The sequence below is a fragment of the Sturnus vulgaris genome, chromosome 19 (assembly GCF_052056855.1).
Source record: "Sturnus vulgaris isolate bStuVul1 chromosome 19, bStuVul1.hap1, whole genome shotgun sequence".
Lineage (NCBI taxonomy): Eukaryota > Metazoa > Chordata > Aves > Passeriformes > Sturnidae > Sturnus > Sturnus vulgaris.
The window spans coordinates 5,618,020-5,634,384 of NC_142261.1; the positions used below are offsets into that span (position 1 = coordinate 5,618,020).

The 16,365-nt window shown below is 40.5% G+C and overlaps 1 protein-coding gene across 10 annotated transcripts in view; it reads left to right on the forward strand.

Annotated features, from left to right (window-relative positions):
• The window catches only part of LOC106852393 (E1A-binding protein p400), a 46,566-nt gene extending 30,206 nt beyond the window's left edge, over positions 1-16,360 (forward strand). For 4 of the 10 annotated variants that reach the window (XM_088176046.1, XM_088176048.1, XM_088176052.1 and 1 more), the window contains 23 exons: positions 164-307; positions 596-754; positions 990-1,073; positions 1,638-1,769; positions 1,884-1,928; positions 2,036-2,189; positions 2,611-2,852; positions 3,368-3,541; positions 3,786-3,833; positions 4,846-4,982; positions 5,494-5,550; positions 5,661-5,739; positions 6,307-6,507; positions 7,520-7,565; positions 7,657-7,766; positions 8,359-8,563; positions 9,047-9,210; positions 9,578-9,784; positions 10,098-10,293; positions 10,599-10,729; positions 11,150-11,317; positions 12,041-12,118; positions 13,856-16,360. In XM_088176046.1, the coding sequence (XP_088032172.1) occupies positions 164-307; positions 596-754; positions 990-1,073; positions 1,638-1,769; positions 1,884-1,928; positions 2,036-2,189; positions 2,611-2,852; positions 3,368-3,541; positions 3,786-3,833; positions 4,846-4,982; positions 5,494-5,550; positions 5,661-5,739; positions 6,307-6,507; positions 7,520-7,565; positions 7,657-7,766; positions 8,359-8,563; positions 9,047-9,210; positions 9,578-9,784; positions 10,098-10,293; positions 10,599-10,729; positions 11,150-11,317; positions 12,041-12,118; positions 13,856-14,128 (3,234 nt within the window). In that variant the 3' untranslated portion in view covers positions 14,129-16,360. The remainder of the gene's footprint in view (positions 1-163; positions 308-595; positions 755-989; positions 1,074-1,637; positions 1,770-1,883; positions 1,929-2,035; positions 2,190-2,610; positions 2,853-3,367; positions 3,542-3,785; positions 3,834-4,845; positions 4,983-5,493; positions 5,551-5,660; positions 5,740-6,306; positions 6,508-7,519; positions 7,566-7,656; positions 7,767-8,358; positions 8,564-9,046; positions 9,211-9,577; positions 9,785-10,097; positions 10,294-10,598; positions 10,730-11,149; positions 11,318-12,040; positions 12,119-13,855) is intronic. The other 6 variants (XM_088176053.1, XM_088176054.1, XM_088176047.1 and 3 more) reach the window with 5 other exon arrangements.
• The last annotated feature ends 5 nt before the right edge of the window (positions 16,361-16,365 follow it).

The following is a 16,365-nucleotide window of genomic DNA, read 5'->3' on the forward strand; positions in this document are numbered from 1 at the left end:
TTAGAGAGAGCAATTTAGGCTCTAAATTGCTGCTCTGAAGATACATGAGACAGTGATGGCACTGGTGAAGCCAGACTATCCCAGCTGGCACTCCTGGTCTATATCAAAAATAGAATGCTCCCAAAAACTGAGTGTGTTTCTCTTTTTTCTTCTATTTACCAAGCAAACAATTCAGGAACTGTTTGAGGTTCATTCTCCTATGGAGGATTCTGGATTTAGAGTGAAAGCAGAAGAATTTGTAGTACTTTCTCAGGAGCCGTCTCCAGCAGAAAATATTTCACCTAAAGTTGCAAGACCATTCATAGAGGTATGAATTCACACATTAAAAATACGGCTGTGCAACAACTGACTAATCCCATTTTATTTGGGTAAATTCTATCAGTCTCTTTTTCTGGTAGTTTTATGCTCTTTTGTCATTTGTCTTGTGACAAAACTTCTAAAAACCCAAAGCTGAGTTTTATAATTTCTGGGACTGTTTCTCTTGCTGCAGCAGAGACTTACTCCAGAAATTTGTATTGCATTTCAGTGACTTCCTTATGGAGTTTCTTTCCATATTTTTGAAGTCTTAATTATTTTTAAAATATCTCTCTGAAAGGCCCTCAACAGCATTGAACGGGAGGATGAGGAGTCAAATGATCAGATACAAGAAATAGGATCTGAGTCAAGCATTGAACCTTTAATCTCTGAGCTCTGCGAGACAAAATACAATGAAGAGCCCTCACAGCTGCAGGAGTTAGTTGCTGTTGTGGATCAGGTACCACGACTTCCTTTGAATATCTGGCTAAAAAGTAATGTTTAGTTCAAATGTTTCAATTTCTTTGTAGTCTGACCTTAAAGCAACTTTGTTGTTTCTCCCATTAAATGGAAGGGAGATCTCCCACTGATTTAAAATGTTAAGATGAGTTTTAAGGAGAGCTTTGATACTTCATGTAACATTTCTTTTGTTATCCTCAAAGTAACATTTTTTTTCCCTTTGATACTTCCTTTAGCTGACTCCAATTGAGAAGTACGCTTTGAATTATCTGGAGCTCTTCCACGGTTCAGTTGATGACAATGAGCCACGGTTGAGTGAGGTAAAACAAATCTTTCTTTTCTATGTTATTCTGTCCCAGAACAACATTTATTATATTTGCAATATGAAATGGAAATTTCTCCAATGATGTGGAATATATTGTAGGCACTTGTGTGATCTTTCCTTTCTATACCTTATGAGCAGCATAATATCTTACAGAGAGCTCATTATTTTGGGATTCTCTGGTTTAAGCAGGTGTCAGTTCTTAATTTCTTTTTTATAAAATGGGAATTGCTTTCAGCCCAGCTCTGCAAATATTTGTTGTACTGCATTGATAGCGGGAGAAAAAAATGTCATTAATTTCAGTGAGCCTGTGTTCTGGTTGTCTTCGTTGTTTAACTGAAATTCTTTGATTGCTTTATATTGATGGTTTAAAAACCCTCAACAAAGACCAAGAAATATCTTATAAATGATTGTGAAAGTATCTGTTAAGAAATTGCTGTAAGATTCCTGTGTCTGAAAATGTCAAAGTTCGAGACATTTATCCATAATATTACAAATTGATGACTTCTAATCCAGTGTCTGTTACTCTGTAAAGTTTCTAAGGATTCTGACTTTATTCTAGATGGATCTGAAAACTGCAAAGAAAGCCTGGGAAGTCCAGCATATGAAGGAGTTAAAGGAAAGAGAGCAAAAAATGCTTTGGGAGGATGAAGAGGAACTTCTAACCTACACTCGGGAGGATGCGTACAACAAAGTAATTGCTGATTAGTCTTGTTTTTCTAAATAGATATTTCCTAAGAGTTACTCTGAGAATACCTTTCAGATTTCAGTTGGATCATTTGAATTATATTCTCTTTTTGCTGTGTAGGAATATGTCTATGAAGGTCCAGATGGACAAACTGAAATTATGCCAGTAAGTAAAAGTAACACCAGACAGCCTAAACAGGCTTTTTATGTTATGAAACATAAAGATCAGCAGAGAGTTAACATTGCAGTGATTACAAACTTTATTCTGTGCAGCTGTGGACTCCTCCTACTCCACCTCAGGATGACAATGATATCTACATAGATTCTGTTATGTGCCTGATGTATGATACCACCCCTATTCCAGAGTCAAAATTGCCTCCAGTGTATGTGAGGAAGGAGCGTAAACGACACAAAACAGATCCCTCTGGTGAGTGTGTGCTCAAAACTGTTCTGAGATTTATTGCTGAAAGTTTAAGAAATCATGGGGGTTTTCATACCTCCTATATGTCTGGTCCAGTAAAGATCAAATTTACATGTTTGAAGGGATGAAAATTCTTGTCTCACCATGGCCTTAAAGCAGTGGAATCAATGGAAGGCCCAGTTCTTATGGTGTATTTTCTCTTTAGACATGAAGGTCTTCTTAAAAGGACAGTTTTAGAAAGAAGATATTCTACTTTGTTAGTTAGGACCGGGCAGGTCTTACTTTATAACAGGCTCTGTTTAGTTCCTGGCTGTGCTCTTCAGAGGCAGTGGAGAATACTCTGTACACATATGAGCTTTTTGTAGCTGCAGGCAGAGCAGTCAAAGAATGACAGTATCTACCAATAATGCTTTATTTTTTGTCTTAGCAGCAGGTAGAAAGAAGAAGCAACGTCACGGGGAGACAGTTATCCCACCTCGCTCACTCTTTGATCGGGCGACTCCAGGGATGTTGAAAATGCGCCGAGAGGGCAAAGAGCAAAAGAAGAACATCTTGTTGAAGCAACAGACACAGTTTGCAAAGCCTTTGCCAACTCTTGTCAAACCTGCCACTGAGGCTGGACAGGACAATCCAGAGTGGTTGATCAGCGAAGACTGGGCACTTCTGCAGGTCAGATGCCACCTGCAGCTTCTGCTGTCATTATGTTTTTATTCCTGCACTTTATCTCTTCAAGGTTATTTCTAATTCTTAATGGCATTTTGCTGTCATAACTTGGAACAGATTGCCTGTCATTTGTGCTCCTCTAAGGAGAAATTAAAGGTTAAACTACAAAATATATGATTAAACCCTATTGTTTTAGAAACTACTTACTATTATTCAGATTAGTTGTGCTGGTTGGACACTGGAAAATGCAGCTAAAGTTCTTCCCACATTTGACAGGAGAGCAGCACTTGAATAGCAGCTCTCTGTCCCTCTCATACCAGTCTCCAGCTGCTTCCCTGACATCAGTCAGCATTAAGGCACCTTATGCTTGTTTATTCTCTGTGACTGTAGCTGAACACAGAGCCTTAGCCCTGAGCTGTCCCACTGCAGTAATGGTGTGTGGGCACACGCCGGTAAGGGAAGGTTTGGAAGATGACAACAACTTGTCACCTGATGCATTTGTACCTTTTTTTCTGTTGCAGGCAGTGAAGCAGCTGCTGGAGCTTCCTTTAAACCTTGCTGTTGTGTCACCAGCACACACTCCCAACTGGGACCTGGTCAGTGATGTTGTAAACTCCTGCAGCAGAGTCTATCGCTCGCCCAAGCAGTGCCGCAACCGCTACGAGAATGTCATAATCCCACGGGAGGAAGGAAAGGTGAGTTCACGTGGAATGATGCGTCTTTTTTTTACCTTAAGTTGTAGAGTTTTTTTTCCTTATCTCCATAAACACTTGTTTTTTGTTAAACGTTTCAACAGTGTAAATAAATAACTTTTAAAAGACCTTTTTAAATTATTCTCATCAGGATTTCCACTTATTTTATGTGATTTCTTTGAAAAGAAAAAGCACCTGAACAAAATCTTCCACAAAAGATCATCTAACTTTCCTTCTTATTTTACAGCTAATGTACGAAGCTAATCCTAAAAAGAAGACAAAAAGTATTTATAAGGTGTGCATTGGTATTCTTTCAAAATCAAATCTAGACACTGTGGTATTTAGCAGCAATGGAGGTGGGCAGATAATTCATATGAGATCCATGTTGAGTGTTACTTGAGTTCTGAAACATCAATTAAAATTCCAAATTTATTTTTTCTTTCTTTGTTGATACAGTGGATTGACACCAGACTTCAGCTTTTGGATTTGATAGATAAATTTTAGATCATGCAAGAAGTTTGTGATTTCACTTAAACTGTAGTTGGCATTTTTCCACCAAACCACCACCATGTATCTTATCCTGATGCTATTAAGATTTATAAGAATGAACTTCATGCTAGAGTCTAAGTGGATTACAAATGCATAGTGAATTTGATACCTGAAACACCTTTTAGTAAATGAGGATGATAGGATGCTACAGAAACAAAAACAAATTCCATGACTGTGAACACCTTCTTCCAAACCACACAGCAATTTAGTGACAGAGTTGGGTGGAGAATCCAGAACTTCTGGCTGTAGTCCCATTCTCTGACTGCTAAGGAGGTTTGTCCCTGACTGGCAGTTTCTGCTTAGGAGAAGCCAAATGTTAGACTGGCATGGTGTGTGGATGTTAACCTAGCTTTGTTGGGAGAGCAGTGCAGTGATGGTTTTGTTTTATTATCTTATGTGTGCGCTATGCATAACTATAAACTAATGGGCTCTTGGTTTGGGTCATGAATTAAACTTGCAAAGTCTAAACTAAAGCAAAGATTCTTTCTCAAATTAGAGTTTGCCATTTTGTATGTCCCCAAGTGCTGATGCCAGTGTGACCGTGAGAACTGCTCCTTATTTTGCTCTTTCTTTATACATTTCCCATAGAGTTTTGTGTGACAGTAAGTTATCAGTGGCACGAGGCAGGAACCAGTCTGTGATAGATATGTTGGAGAGTGTTTTTAAATAATCTACGAGCGCGCCTTGTGTTTAAACATAGACAAAGTGCCCTGTTGGGTGAGTTTGCAATTGAAAGTTGGTTTGTTTTCTTTTTTTAGACTAAAAACAGTCGCCCACTTCGTACCAATCAGATCTATGCTCAAGATGAGGGTGCAACCCACACACAGCTTTATACTAATCATTTTGAGATGATGAAAATGATTGCAGGGAAAAGAAGTCCACCTATCAAACCTCTGTAAGTTTACCTGGGATCATTTGATCTCCTGTCACCAGAGATCTCCTGGAAACTGTGTTTTGAATGGCTCTCAAGACCCAGAGTTATTCTACACTCTGTTTCTCTGTTCTTGAGCTCTCTCTGTGTGTTCTGTATTATTGGAAATACCTCCATATTTCATGTGTTTGGGTCTCACTGCAGGAATTTGCTCTTTGTCATTAAGAGCAGAACTGCACTCAGTTGGATTTTTTTTAATCTACTTTATATCTATCCATTTGCCTGAATTCTAAACAATTTGCTGCCTATGCTGTTTAATAGTACATCCTTTTCTATGTATCTTCCTGCAGGTTTTTTTTGTATTTATTTAGTATTTACTCTGAGTCTTTCTTAAATATCTGTCTGTATGCAGGCTCCAGTACTGGCTGGAATATCATGGGAACTTCACCAAAACTGCAGTGTTATATGCTAAAATATGTGAAATGAAATATTAAGGTTTTTCTGTCTCCAGTAATGCAGTTTTGCTCAATTTCAGGCTTGGCATGAATCCTTTCCAGAAGAATCCAAAGCATGCATCGGTGCTTGCAGAAAGGTGAGCACTCTCTATCTTGAAGGAGTTATAAATTGCATAAAAGTGTTATTTCTTCTTTTCCTTTTTTTAGGTTTCAGTTATTTCTAAATGTTGTGTGTTATTGTTTGTAGTGGAATCAACTATGATAAGCCCCTCCCTCCGATTCAAGTCGCGTCCCTCCGAGCAGAGCGCATTGCCAAAGAGAAAAAGGTACGGGCCCCATCTCTGCTGCACAAATGACTGCAGTAATTAAAAAATTAGGCAACAGATGAGGTATGAGCAAAGCTGCCTCCTGGGGGAACTTGGCAGTACAGTAGATGTTATGAGCAGCTGCACAATGTTCATGTACAGGGGTTTAGATAACCAAGGCCTTTTCCTTAGGCCTCTTGTCACACTCAGACTACTCAATGAGGAGCATGTTTTTGCAAAAGATACTAAAATGTGTAAAAATCTCATTTAATTCTTGACTATTCTGTAGCCTCGTTTCTTATATTATTCAGTAAGAACTACTTGTCCTTGCTTGTGAATGTTAAGTTGCTTGTTGTGCTATGCTCTAAGCCATAAACCCATGAGTACAGCTTGTAGTTTGAAACGAGTCAGGTTCTGTAACCTGGGCTTGAAAAGCAAAGGCAGCTTTGTGGGCTGTCTTTGGTTGGAATTAAAGGAGTTTTGTGGATAGTAAAAAAGAGGTTTTGTCTGTTGCTTTATTTTGTTTAAAAAACAACCACATCTTACTTGTTCCATGCTTGAAGACTGAAGGTGCCCCTTGCCTTGCAGGCGCTGGCGGAGCAGCAAAGGGCCCAGCAGCAGACGGGCCCCCAGCCCCAGCAGCCCCAGGCGGGCCAGCAGCCCCCCCAGCAGCCCCCCGTGCAGCAGGCCCAGGCCCAGCCACAAGCACAGGCACAGGCACAGGTAGTTCAGCAGCCACAGGCAGTGGTGCAGACTGCAGTCACTACTGTGGCCAACACAGCAGTATTGGTAAGAAAGGGAGAGCTCGGTGCCTCTGATGCAGTAACTTCAGTTCTTCTGTGTGTGCTGTATTTGTGTCGTGTTTTCTCTGGAAAGAGAATTTTAGGTCAGTATAGTGAGATCAAAGACATTTTTTCTTGTTTGCTTTCTCTGGTTATGCTGGGTATCTTCTGGTTCCGTGATTTATTAAGACTGTTCATACCATTGTAGCAACAGGTCTTGGATTCTGAGATGGAAAAACACCATGCAAAGATGGTTTTTCCTTTTTCACTTAAGACTTTTATTTAATGAAGTCTGAGTGAATAGATGTACATGATCAATGAGAAGTATTTGTACAGAGAACTGGTAGAATACAGAGAATAAAAGAGAATGTAGCTGTAAGAGCTACTCAGTTAGAGCTTACAAACCAGATTCATTAACCTTTGCAAGGCAAGTGAAATGATGCATCCTACAGGAAATACCATGGTGCTTTTACTGCAAATTTCTGCAAAGATTTCATGTCTTCCCTAGGTCTAGAGTCTGAATGAGTCTGATGACTGGTCTGTGGCTTTTATATTTAGAGCCAATCCAGTTTGCATAGTAATGTGTGCAGGCAGTGGTGGATTTATTTCGCTTGTTGAGGGGCAAGAGTACAACATCTTTTGCAGAAAGACACAGAGGATGTGTTCTGACCCACAAGCATTGCCGTGTATGAAGTACTTAGTGATGTTCCTGTACGAGTGGTTGTCTGTGGTGTGCCAGAGTAAGGTATTGCTCCCTTCTTATGCTAAAAGGGATGTCCAGTGACCAGGGTTTACTGCACACTTTGCTGGTCTACAATTGCTCATTAGTGAAGCAGAATCCTCATATATGTATGCATTAGTTGCTGTGATCTGTAGAGTCCATGATCAACTGCAGAAATCTCTGTGTTCCATTGCATTTTTCTTATTTTGTCACTTCTGGAGCACAGCATTGTGTTAAGCAATGCTCAGTTTTCTGTTATTGTTTTTCTGAACTGTTACCTTAATTGTCTTCTAATTAGGCAGGCACCATCAAAACAGCGGTGACAGGGACAAGCATCCAGACTGGTAAGGAGACTTTATAATTGGGCATAGGAGGTGATGGGACATTGGGATTTTCACTTTCAGAATCTCACATTTACTCCTGGCTTGCTTTCAGCTACAGTGAGTGGAAATGTGATTGTGAACACTGTTGCTGGGGTCCCTGCTGCTACTTTCCAGCCCATCAATAAACGTCTGGCCTCACCTGTTATACCTGGGACACTGACTGTGAGTAGATCCTGTCACTGGTTGTGTCTCTGGACACACTGGGTTGCATGTTTTATCAGCATAGCTTTAGCTTTCCATGTCGTCACAAATTCTGCTTCTTCAAATGTCATGTGCATCTTTGGGTTCTTTATCAGACCTCTTACCAAAACATCAGAACACACTGGAGTGGTTATCAGAAAAAAAATGCTTAATACTGTTAAAATAGTTTATAAACAAGTGTTGCTAAAAGCAATGTATTACATCATTAAAGTTTTCAGCCTGTAACTGTTTTGTGCGTTATTAATTATGATTTTTATTATTATGTTAATGGTTTAAGACTATAGAAGATAAAGCAAAATATTGAAAGGTACTAAAATCAAATGTCTGTAATGGAGTGAACAGTTTGGTGATCAGCCTGTTGGAAGATGATTTAACCACATGCTGATTTCAAGATGCATCCAAACATGCATTAGACAGATCTGGGGCTTTTCTTCCTTTCGCATTTCTCGCGCTTGTTTTTGCCATTTCCTAGAAGGCGTTTCCACTGTCAGAAGGTTCTGTAGCTGTGTGTGAGGCATGGGGAGGGAGCAGTAACGGCCGTGTTCCTTTGCAGACCTCGGGAGGCACCGCCACTGCCCAGGTGGTTCACAGCCAGCCCCGCGCGGCCGCGGCGCCCGCGGCCAGCACCGAGCTGGTGACCATCGCCTCCACGCAGGGCGTGCGCGCTGTGACATCCGTCACCGCCTCGGCCGTGGTCACCACCAACCTCACCCCTGTGCAGACCCAGACTAGGTCTTTGGTGACACAGGTTACACCAGGTAATGATCCTGTCTTCAGGGACTTCTCCAGTAGTGCGTAAAGGGCACCAGAATTCCTGTAGATGCACAGCCCCACAATATTGGAAGTCTGAGATGCAATTAAACAGGGCTGTGATTTTTAACTTGCTTTATTGTTGGTGCTCACATTATGTTTTTCTCTGCTATTTCTGGATGAAATATGGCAATAGAGAGCTTGGCCCATAGACATTGCAATTTAAAAATATTATTAACAATCTAGCAATAAAATATTAGAATTGACTGTCTTGACTAAAAACCATTGTGAATAAAGGCCCTTGTGTTTTATGATCTACTCTGCTTTTACATCATGCTCATATAATGTGTTCTTACATGTAGTAAATCCACAAAGTGTGCAGGGGCAGAAAAATAAGCATTTAACAGCACGACTTCTCAGGTGAAATTAATGAGTTAAACTGAACGTTGAAAAGTTTTCACCTGAACATTTTGTTTTTTCTTTATTCACAGCAACACCAACAGTCCAGCTGTCAGGCAAAACCATCACCCCTGCTCACTTCCAGCTTCTGAGGCAACAGCAGCAGCAGGCTGCTCAGGTGCAGGTCCCACAGATCCAGGCTCAGGCACAAGCCCAGTCTCCAGCTCAAATAAAAACTGTTGGGAAATTGTCACAGGTGAGGAAACACTCATGAAGTAATGTAGCACATTGCTGTCATTACTGTAAGCTTCCTTAGCAGTGTGTGTTGTGTCCTGTTTTCTTGGGCTAGAGCGGGATATAGTTCTCTCTTAAATTTCATCTACTAACATTTCATGCAGGCAGCACATGCAGTCTGACAACACTTTCAATAGTAGAGTAGGGCAGCATGGAAAGCGCTTACTGTTACTCACTGGAAGCCATTGTGTAAAAGAGTTACATTTTAGATACTTAATTTTGGCTTTAATCTGGTACAGAATAGTTTTCCTTTTAAGCTTTGGATTCATCTCCATTTCTCTCCTGTAATGTAAACCATTGGAAATGATGAAAATATTTGATTTTTGCAGGAGCAGCTGATCAAGTTGCAGAAGCAGAAGCTGCAGCTCCCCCAGCAGCAGGCAGCACAGCAGACACAGCAAGGGGCACAGCAGCAAACAGCACAAGTGCAAGTGCAGCAGCAGCAGCAAACTCAGCAGCTCACAGCTGTGACAGCCCCTCGTCCTGGTGCAGTCCTCACGGGCACTACGGTCACCAACCTGCAAGTGGCACGCCTGGTGAGTTGGTTTTGGCTTGGCAAAACCAGCCTCAAACATCCCACTCTTGGATTAAATCAGCTGGGCACTGACCATTCACACTCACAAGTGCCCTTTGCATTGCTCTGGCAGTTCGAAAGAACAGCTGTAACATAAATAGCTTTACACTGTATTTACCCATTGATACCATCTCTGAATTGTGTCACTGTACAGGAGCCATTACATTTAGAAACATGCCATTTAGAAACATTTACAGCCATCACTTTATAATCACCTGTTATATGCAGCAAATCTTTCTGTGCTGGTGCAATAATCTTCATTCCTTACTGCTTAGACTCGTGTTCCTGCTTCCCAGCTCCAAGCACAAGGACAGATCCAGGCCCAGACTCCACAAGCAGCACAGGTTGCTCTGGCAAAGCCTCCAGTGGTGTCTGTTCCAGCTGCTGTTGTGTCATCTGCAGGAGTCACCACACTCCCTGTGACTGTTGCAGGCATTAGTGTTGCCATTGGGCAGCCACAGAAAGCAGCAGGTATGTGAATGCAAGTTGGAAGTAGGAAGAATTGTATTTCATAGCAGTCTCATAGTATAGAAAACTTTTTTCTTGTAGGAAGAGTTTTGTTAGAACAAAAAATTAGCTTACTCATGCCCTTAGATAAGAAGTTTTCTCTGCTGTCAAAATCATGTCTTCCATTAAAATCAGTGGGTTGTTAGTGCTCAAAGCTGTGCAGATGTATAAGTCTGTAAAAGTAGAATCTGTGTTTGCAAGCTGTGATGACTGGGGCAAAGCAATAAACTGAAGACTCTTACAGTTCTAATTATTTCTCGAATTTTCAGGAGGCCAGACAGTAGTTGCACAGCCACTGCATGTCCAGCAGCTGCTAAAACTCAAGCACCACCAAGCAGCACAGCAGCAGAAAGCCATCCAGCCCCAGGTTGCACAGGGACAAGCTACTGTGCAGCAAAAGGTACTATTGTCTGTTCTCCCATTAACTTATGCAGTGGTTCTGTGGCTGTAAAGCTTTGGTTCTGGATGACCAGGACACTCCTAGAGAGTCAGTCAGGATTTCTAGGGGTGAATCTTAGGTATATCTAGAGAGAACAGGTTCTCAGGTGCTTCATTTTTTCTGTAAAGTGGTTGGTTGGTTGGTAGTTTGTAGTAAGTGTATTGTGTGAGTGTTGTGTGTAAGAAATAAACTTTTCATTAAATACTTTAGTACTTGTGTAAATGCATGAAAGCCTTCATCTAGAGCTCATTTTTTTTGTTGCTCATCCTGGGAGAATTTTTTTTCAATAATTAAATGTAATTAATCTTTTTTCCCACATACCTGTTCTTTAAAATACACTTATCTTTTGTAGTCATTGATGCCTCTTTTTCTCTTTTGCAGATAAATGCTCAACAGGTTACAGTCCAGACCCAACAGCAGACTTCACAGCAGCAAAAAGTAACTTATGCTACACAGCCTGCCATTAAAACACAGTTCTTAACAACTCCAATTTCCCAAACCCAGAAACCAGGTGGAACCCAGCAAGTGCAGGCCCAGATTCAGGTACAGGTAACACAGGTTTACACCTTTAAACTGTACTGGGACTGGAGAATTGTAAAGACTACAGGTGAGGTAGAATTCAGCACCCACTCATTTTAATTCTAGTCACACATTCATTTAAATTGACTTTTTAATAAAATTCATTGGTGTTGGTTATGTGGCCTTACAGCAGGTCAAAGCAACTACAAGCTGTAAGTTCACCTTTCCTCTTTGAAATAAAAAATCGAGTCACTCCTTTTTATTAGGCAAGGGCATTTTATTAGGCATACTGTGTTTACTAAGGAAAATTCAGCCAGTTTTTTCTGTTTCTGGTGCTGCCTCACAGCCTAATCTCTGGCAGCCAAGAGTAGGTGACAAATCACATATTTTCTGCATGACTGGATCAGCCTAACCAAGGAAAAAGAAGGTTAGGAGTTGGAAGCCTTACTCTTTCAAAAGTATATCCCAGATAATGTAACCTGTTAGAACTTATGTGCTTCCCTCAATTTTATAGGTAGTAGGGAGGAAATTACTCTGTTGTAGTTAAAATTTAAAATATTTCTCTTCCTCCCCTAGCTAAGTTCTTCAGTTCACAGGTCTAAAATATTTCACAAACATTGAGCTTCACTGAAAATGCCAAGCTGCAACTTACCTTGAGTAGGCCTTTGGAAAGGTTTTCCCTTGGTAGAAGTTTTGCTGCTATCAGCAGCTTTTTATTTTGATCCAATCTTTCTTTATTTCATATCACTACAGGTTGCAAAACTCCCACAAGTGGTCCAGCAACAGGCCACTGTTGCCAACATTCAGCAGATGGTTTCAGTTTCCCAACAGGTAGGTTTTGCTCTTGTCAAATATAGCACTAGAAATATGACCTTTAGGAAAGCTCATTTCTTTGGAATGTGTGTATTTTTCACCTTATGTGTGGCATAGGTAGTATTTTTGAAGGATATAGCAAATGACTTTCTATAAAAATAAGTCCTGAGTACTAAGTCAGCTGAGGTATATTCTCTGGTCTAAAACTTCTGTAGATGTGGCAATGTTTGTTCATCACTGTAGGTAAGCTGAAAAACAGATTTTTAAAAGTGTTTTCTAGAGCTGAAAGGATTTTTAAAAATTGGTTTCTGGTGATGTATAGTCAATATAGCAAATAATTGAACTAATGAGCACCATCTGAGCTTTTCCCTCAAAAATTAGGACAAATTGAAGGTTAGAAGTTGTTTTGTTTCAGTTCACAGAGCTGTGCCAAGTGCTCTGTAAAAGGCAGAGTGGTGTGGTAGCTGTTCCAAATGTGTGCTGGTAACAGACGGGGCTCGGGCAGGAGAAGGTGATTTGGTTCCCCTCCCCTAAGGACCAGGAGTTTCATTAACACTGTTTAGAACAATGTCATCCAGATCATTAGCAACAGGCATAACTTAGGTAGTTGATTGGCAGGAATGATTTAACTTTAGAGGGTAGATGAAGTTCTTGCCTTTGGTGCACAAAAATCTGGGCCAGTTGGCTCTTAATCTGCCACAGTTTACAGTGCAGAATAAAATCTGTGACTGCTTATCTCAAAATGGTGATAAAGAGGTGTAAGATGTCTGATAACCACCTCAGATGTGAATGCTTCAAGGGCAAAGTAGACTGGAAGAAGTAGAAACCTCATCAGTCAGCACAAGTTGAATTGTCCTCTGTAGTCAGGAAGAGCTTCAAGATATATTTCAAGTAATCAATGGTGGCACAACACTGGGACTGTTGGAGCCTGTGGAAAAATGACAAATAATTTCTCTCCCATGTACATCAGTGACTTCAGTGGCAGTAGGTTTGATAAGTATTATGATAATTATAAGTATTATGATAAGTATTTTTAAAACTATGGTTTTTGTGTGTATGTGGCATTCTTTTTATCTGCATTTTTAGTGCTTCCCACTGGAATCCTTTTGGATCATTCAAGAGTTATTTTTTTCCCTGGAGAAGCCCTTGTAGCTTTGTTTGGCTTCTGCATCTGACAAAGGCAGCTGAAGCTACTCAGTTTCTATTACCTTGTCCTCTGAACAAGGAGATGTTGAATTTTTTTTTTATCTCTTGCTCTGGGTAGAGCTATGAAAATTAGATGTCTGGATGGAGTTCAAACTATTCTACCCTAAATTGGCAATAGAGACTGGCAGCTGTAGTCTGAAAGGGTAATGGCAGAGACTGGTGGGAAGCCTCAGTTGCTGTATTTATTGTCACAACATGGGTGCAGAATCAGCATTTTAACCTCTTCTGTCCTCTGGCTGTCCCTCTCTTCTTTTTGCTCTGTTCTTTTCCGTGCTCCTTCACTTCTGCAGTACAGGAATTTCCTGTGTATCTGGTAGGGTTTCTGTACCTTTCATCTGCCTCTTAGTTCTGATTTATAAGGCTCTAGAAAATATGACAGAATGGTGTTTCTCAGTGAAACCACAGAGCTTATGTTCCCAGAATCATTGTCTGTTTGTCAGTTAAGAGAGCAAATACCTAGGTAAGGTTCCTTCTGTAGAGCAGAAATGTAATGACTGCTCAGTTTAATGCCAAACTATTTTGTAATTGCCTTTTCATCCTGATGTGTAGGTACAAGCTCAGCCCCAAACTGTGACCCTTTCTCAGACGACAGCAGGTCAACAGCAGGTTCAGGTGATCCCTGCAACCACTGCTACTGCTCAGGTCGTGCAGCAGAAACTGATCCAGCAGCAGGTCGTGACCACAGCATCTCCCCAGGTTCAGGCTCCAGGTGTACAGAACCCAGCCCAGACACCAGCAACACCTGAAGCTCAGAGTCAGCAAGCAAAAGTACAAATGAGGACACCGACTGTCAGATTAAAGGCACCTACTAAACCAAGTTGAACTATTGCAATAATAGGGAAACACAGTATTTTGTGTTTGCTGAGACAAGTGAGAAGCTACTCCAAACATCCAAATGAAGACAAAACACCTCTATTTTTTTTTTTTGTAGCAAATGGTTTCTTGCTGGTGAACATTTAAACATGGAAACAGACATGTAACTTCAGTGTATTAGCAATTGTTTAGCACTCAAACTCTGTACAAGATGTGTTCTGCCTGTGTTCTCTGTGCTCATTCAAACCAGATAAAGCAAGCATCACTTAGGTTGAAATTCTGCCCAGCTTCTCAAAAGTGAAATGGTGATCTGCCATAAATGTCAGTAAAATCCATCTGTGTTGGAATACCACACCTGCCTGTGGGAATGTGCAGCTCCTTGCTGTAGTTCAGTGGGTGCTCAGTACCCACAGTGAAGCCACACAAAGAACCAGGTGTGGTTGATACAGCACAGTATTTTCCATCTGTACAAAAGCTCTGTGTTGTTCTTCCCTGTGGTAAATGCCCTTGGAAGACCTAACACAGGCTTGAAGTGCTCCCTGCAAAGTTTAGCCAATAAATGTGAAAACCTGTAAGTATATGTAATTAAAAAGAAAAAAAAAGGTTTCATTCTCCATTTTTGTAAGCCTTTTAAAATGTTTGTTAGTAGTTTTTGTGTACAGTTTACTGAATCACCCAACTTGTGTGCTCATTCCCATATTTCACTTTAAAATAATGGATATTTTAGGCATGAGCTGAGTAAATACTGTGTTGATAGTAGATGTGTATTAAAGTGTAGCCCATTTTTTTTGTAAAAGAATTGTTCAGTAGATACAGCTAAACAGATGATCCATAGCTGTTTCTCATGGGACTTCTGTCACGAAAAATCTCCAGCTGATAAAATCGAATCTCTCAGTTTCATTCTGCTCTTGCAACATGTTTAAATGTTCAGTACTTTTTACACGGCTTTCAGCTTGGGGGGTGGGGGTCTGGGGGAAGGGGAGAATAGTGAAATGAAATCTAAGACTTAATTCTTCAACTGTGTAAAGAGTAAGATCTAACTTTTGTACTATTCTTTTACTAAAGCTAACGATGAATGTATCTTCAGGTGGGTATTTTGGATGTGAATAGAGCGTGGCCTCTTCCTCCAAATCAGTTTGCCTTATTGTTATGGAGAAAAAGAAGAAGCAAAAAGCTGCATAGAACTGTGGGGGGTTTCTTTACTTTTCTTGCATACAATGAACAACAGACTTTGCAAACAGCACTGAGTGAGGAGTCAAAAAACCCATGGTGGCTTGAAGGGATTTATTTTACTTTGGCCATAAAACTGCACAACGTGTAATATCCAGACAAAATTGCAACATTCCTTTTCTGAGATGGTTTTAAAATTATTTTTCCATTCTGTGATCTTTTTACCCTTTTAGGAAAGGATCCTATTTAAGGGCAAGGAAAGCATATAATTTGTTTTTATCTCTGTATGTCCACACTTGTTGGTACCTGACAATCCACATGGCTTAAACAAGAAAGAATTCTCAGCCAGCTCCTCTGTGTTAGTTGGGATAGGTACAGCTAATTCTGTTCAGATCACAAATGCAAACATTGGCTCAGGCAGCGTTCCTGATATTTTTTGTTTTATACCTCTTTTGTCCTGAATACTTTTTTCCTTGGACCCTCAGGTCTACAAATACAAGGGCATTTTGTTTTTCTTTTTAAAGCTGTTTTTGCATGCAGTAGTATTCCCCTGACCCTGCTAACCCCTGGCGTGTGCCATCCCCTAAACTTCACAGCCAGCCAGGGAGCATTGCTGACAGCGGAGTAGTTTAGAAAGCAAAGCAGATGCAGCGGTAATGGATAGTGACACTGTGTACAGTATAGCCTTGCTCATCCAAAAATATTGCTTAGTTAGCCCCAGTTTTACTTTTAAGTGTTTAGCTTTATGATGTGCATGAAAGTCGGGGTGGGGGGGAACAGTTCCAGCAGTGGGAGAGCTGTTGGCTACGTCGTTGTGCTGGTCTGATTTCGTGTCTAAAGAGGCGATTGTTTCTTGTTTAGGTCAGTTGATGAAAATAAAAAGTCACCATCATTTTTTTTTTCCTTTAATAATTTTTCTTTCTTCTTTTCGATGTGTCTTTCTCCCAGGAGTGTGTTAGGAAGTCAACCTGTACATAAGTGATGAACATTTGTACTCGACCCAGTAGGATGATAAGGAATAGTGCTGTATCCTACCTGAAGGTGTAATAAAGTGTACATTTTTATACCGCCGCCTC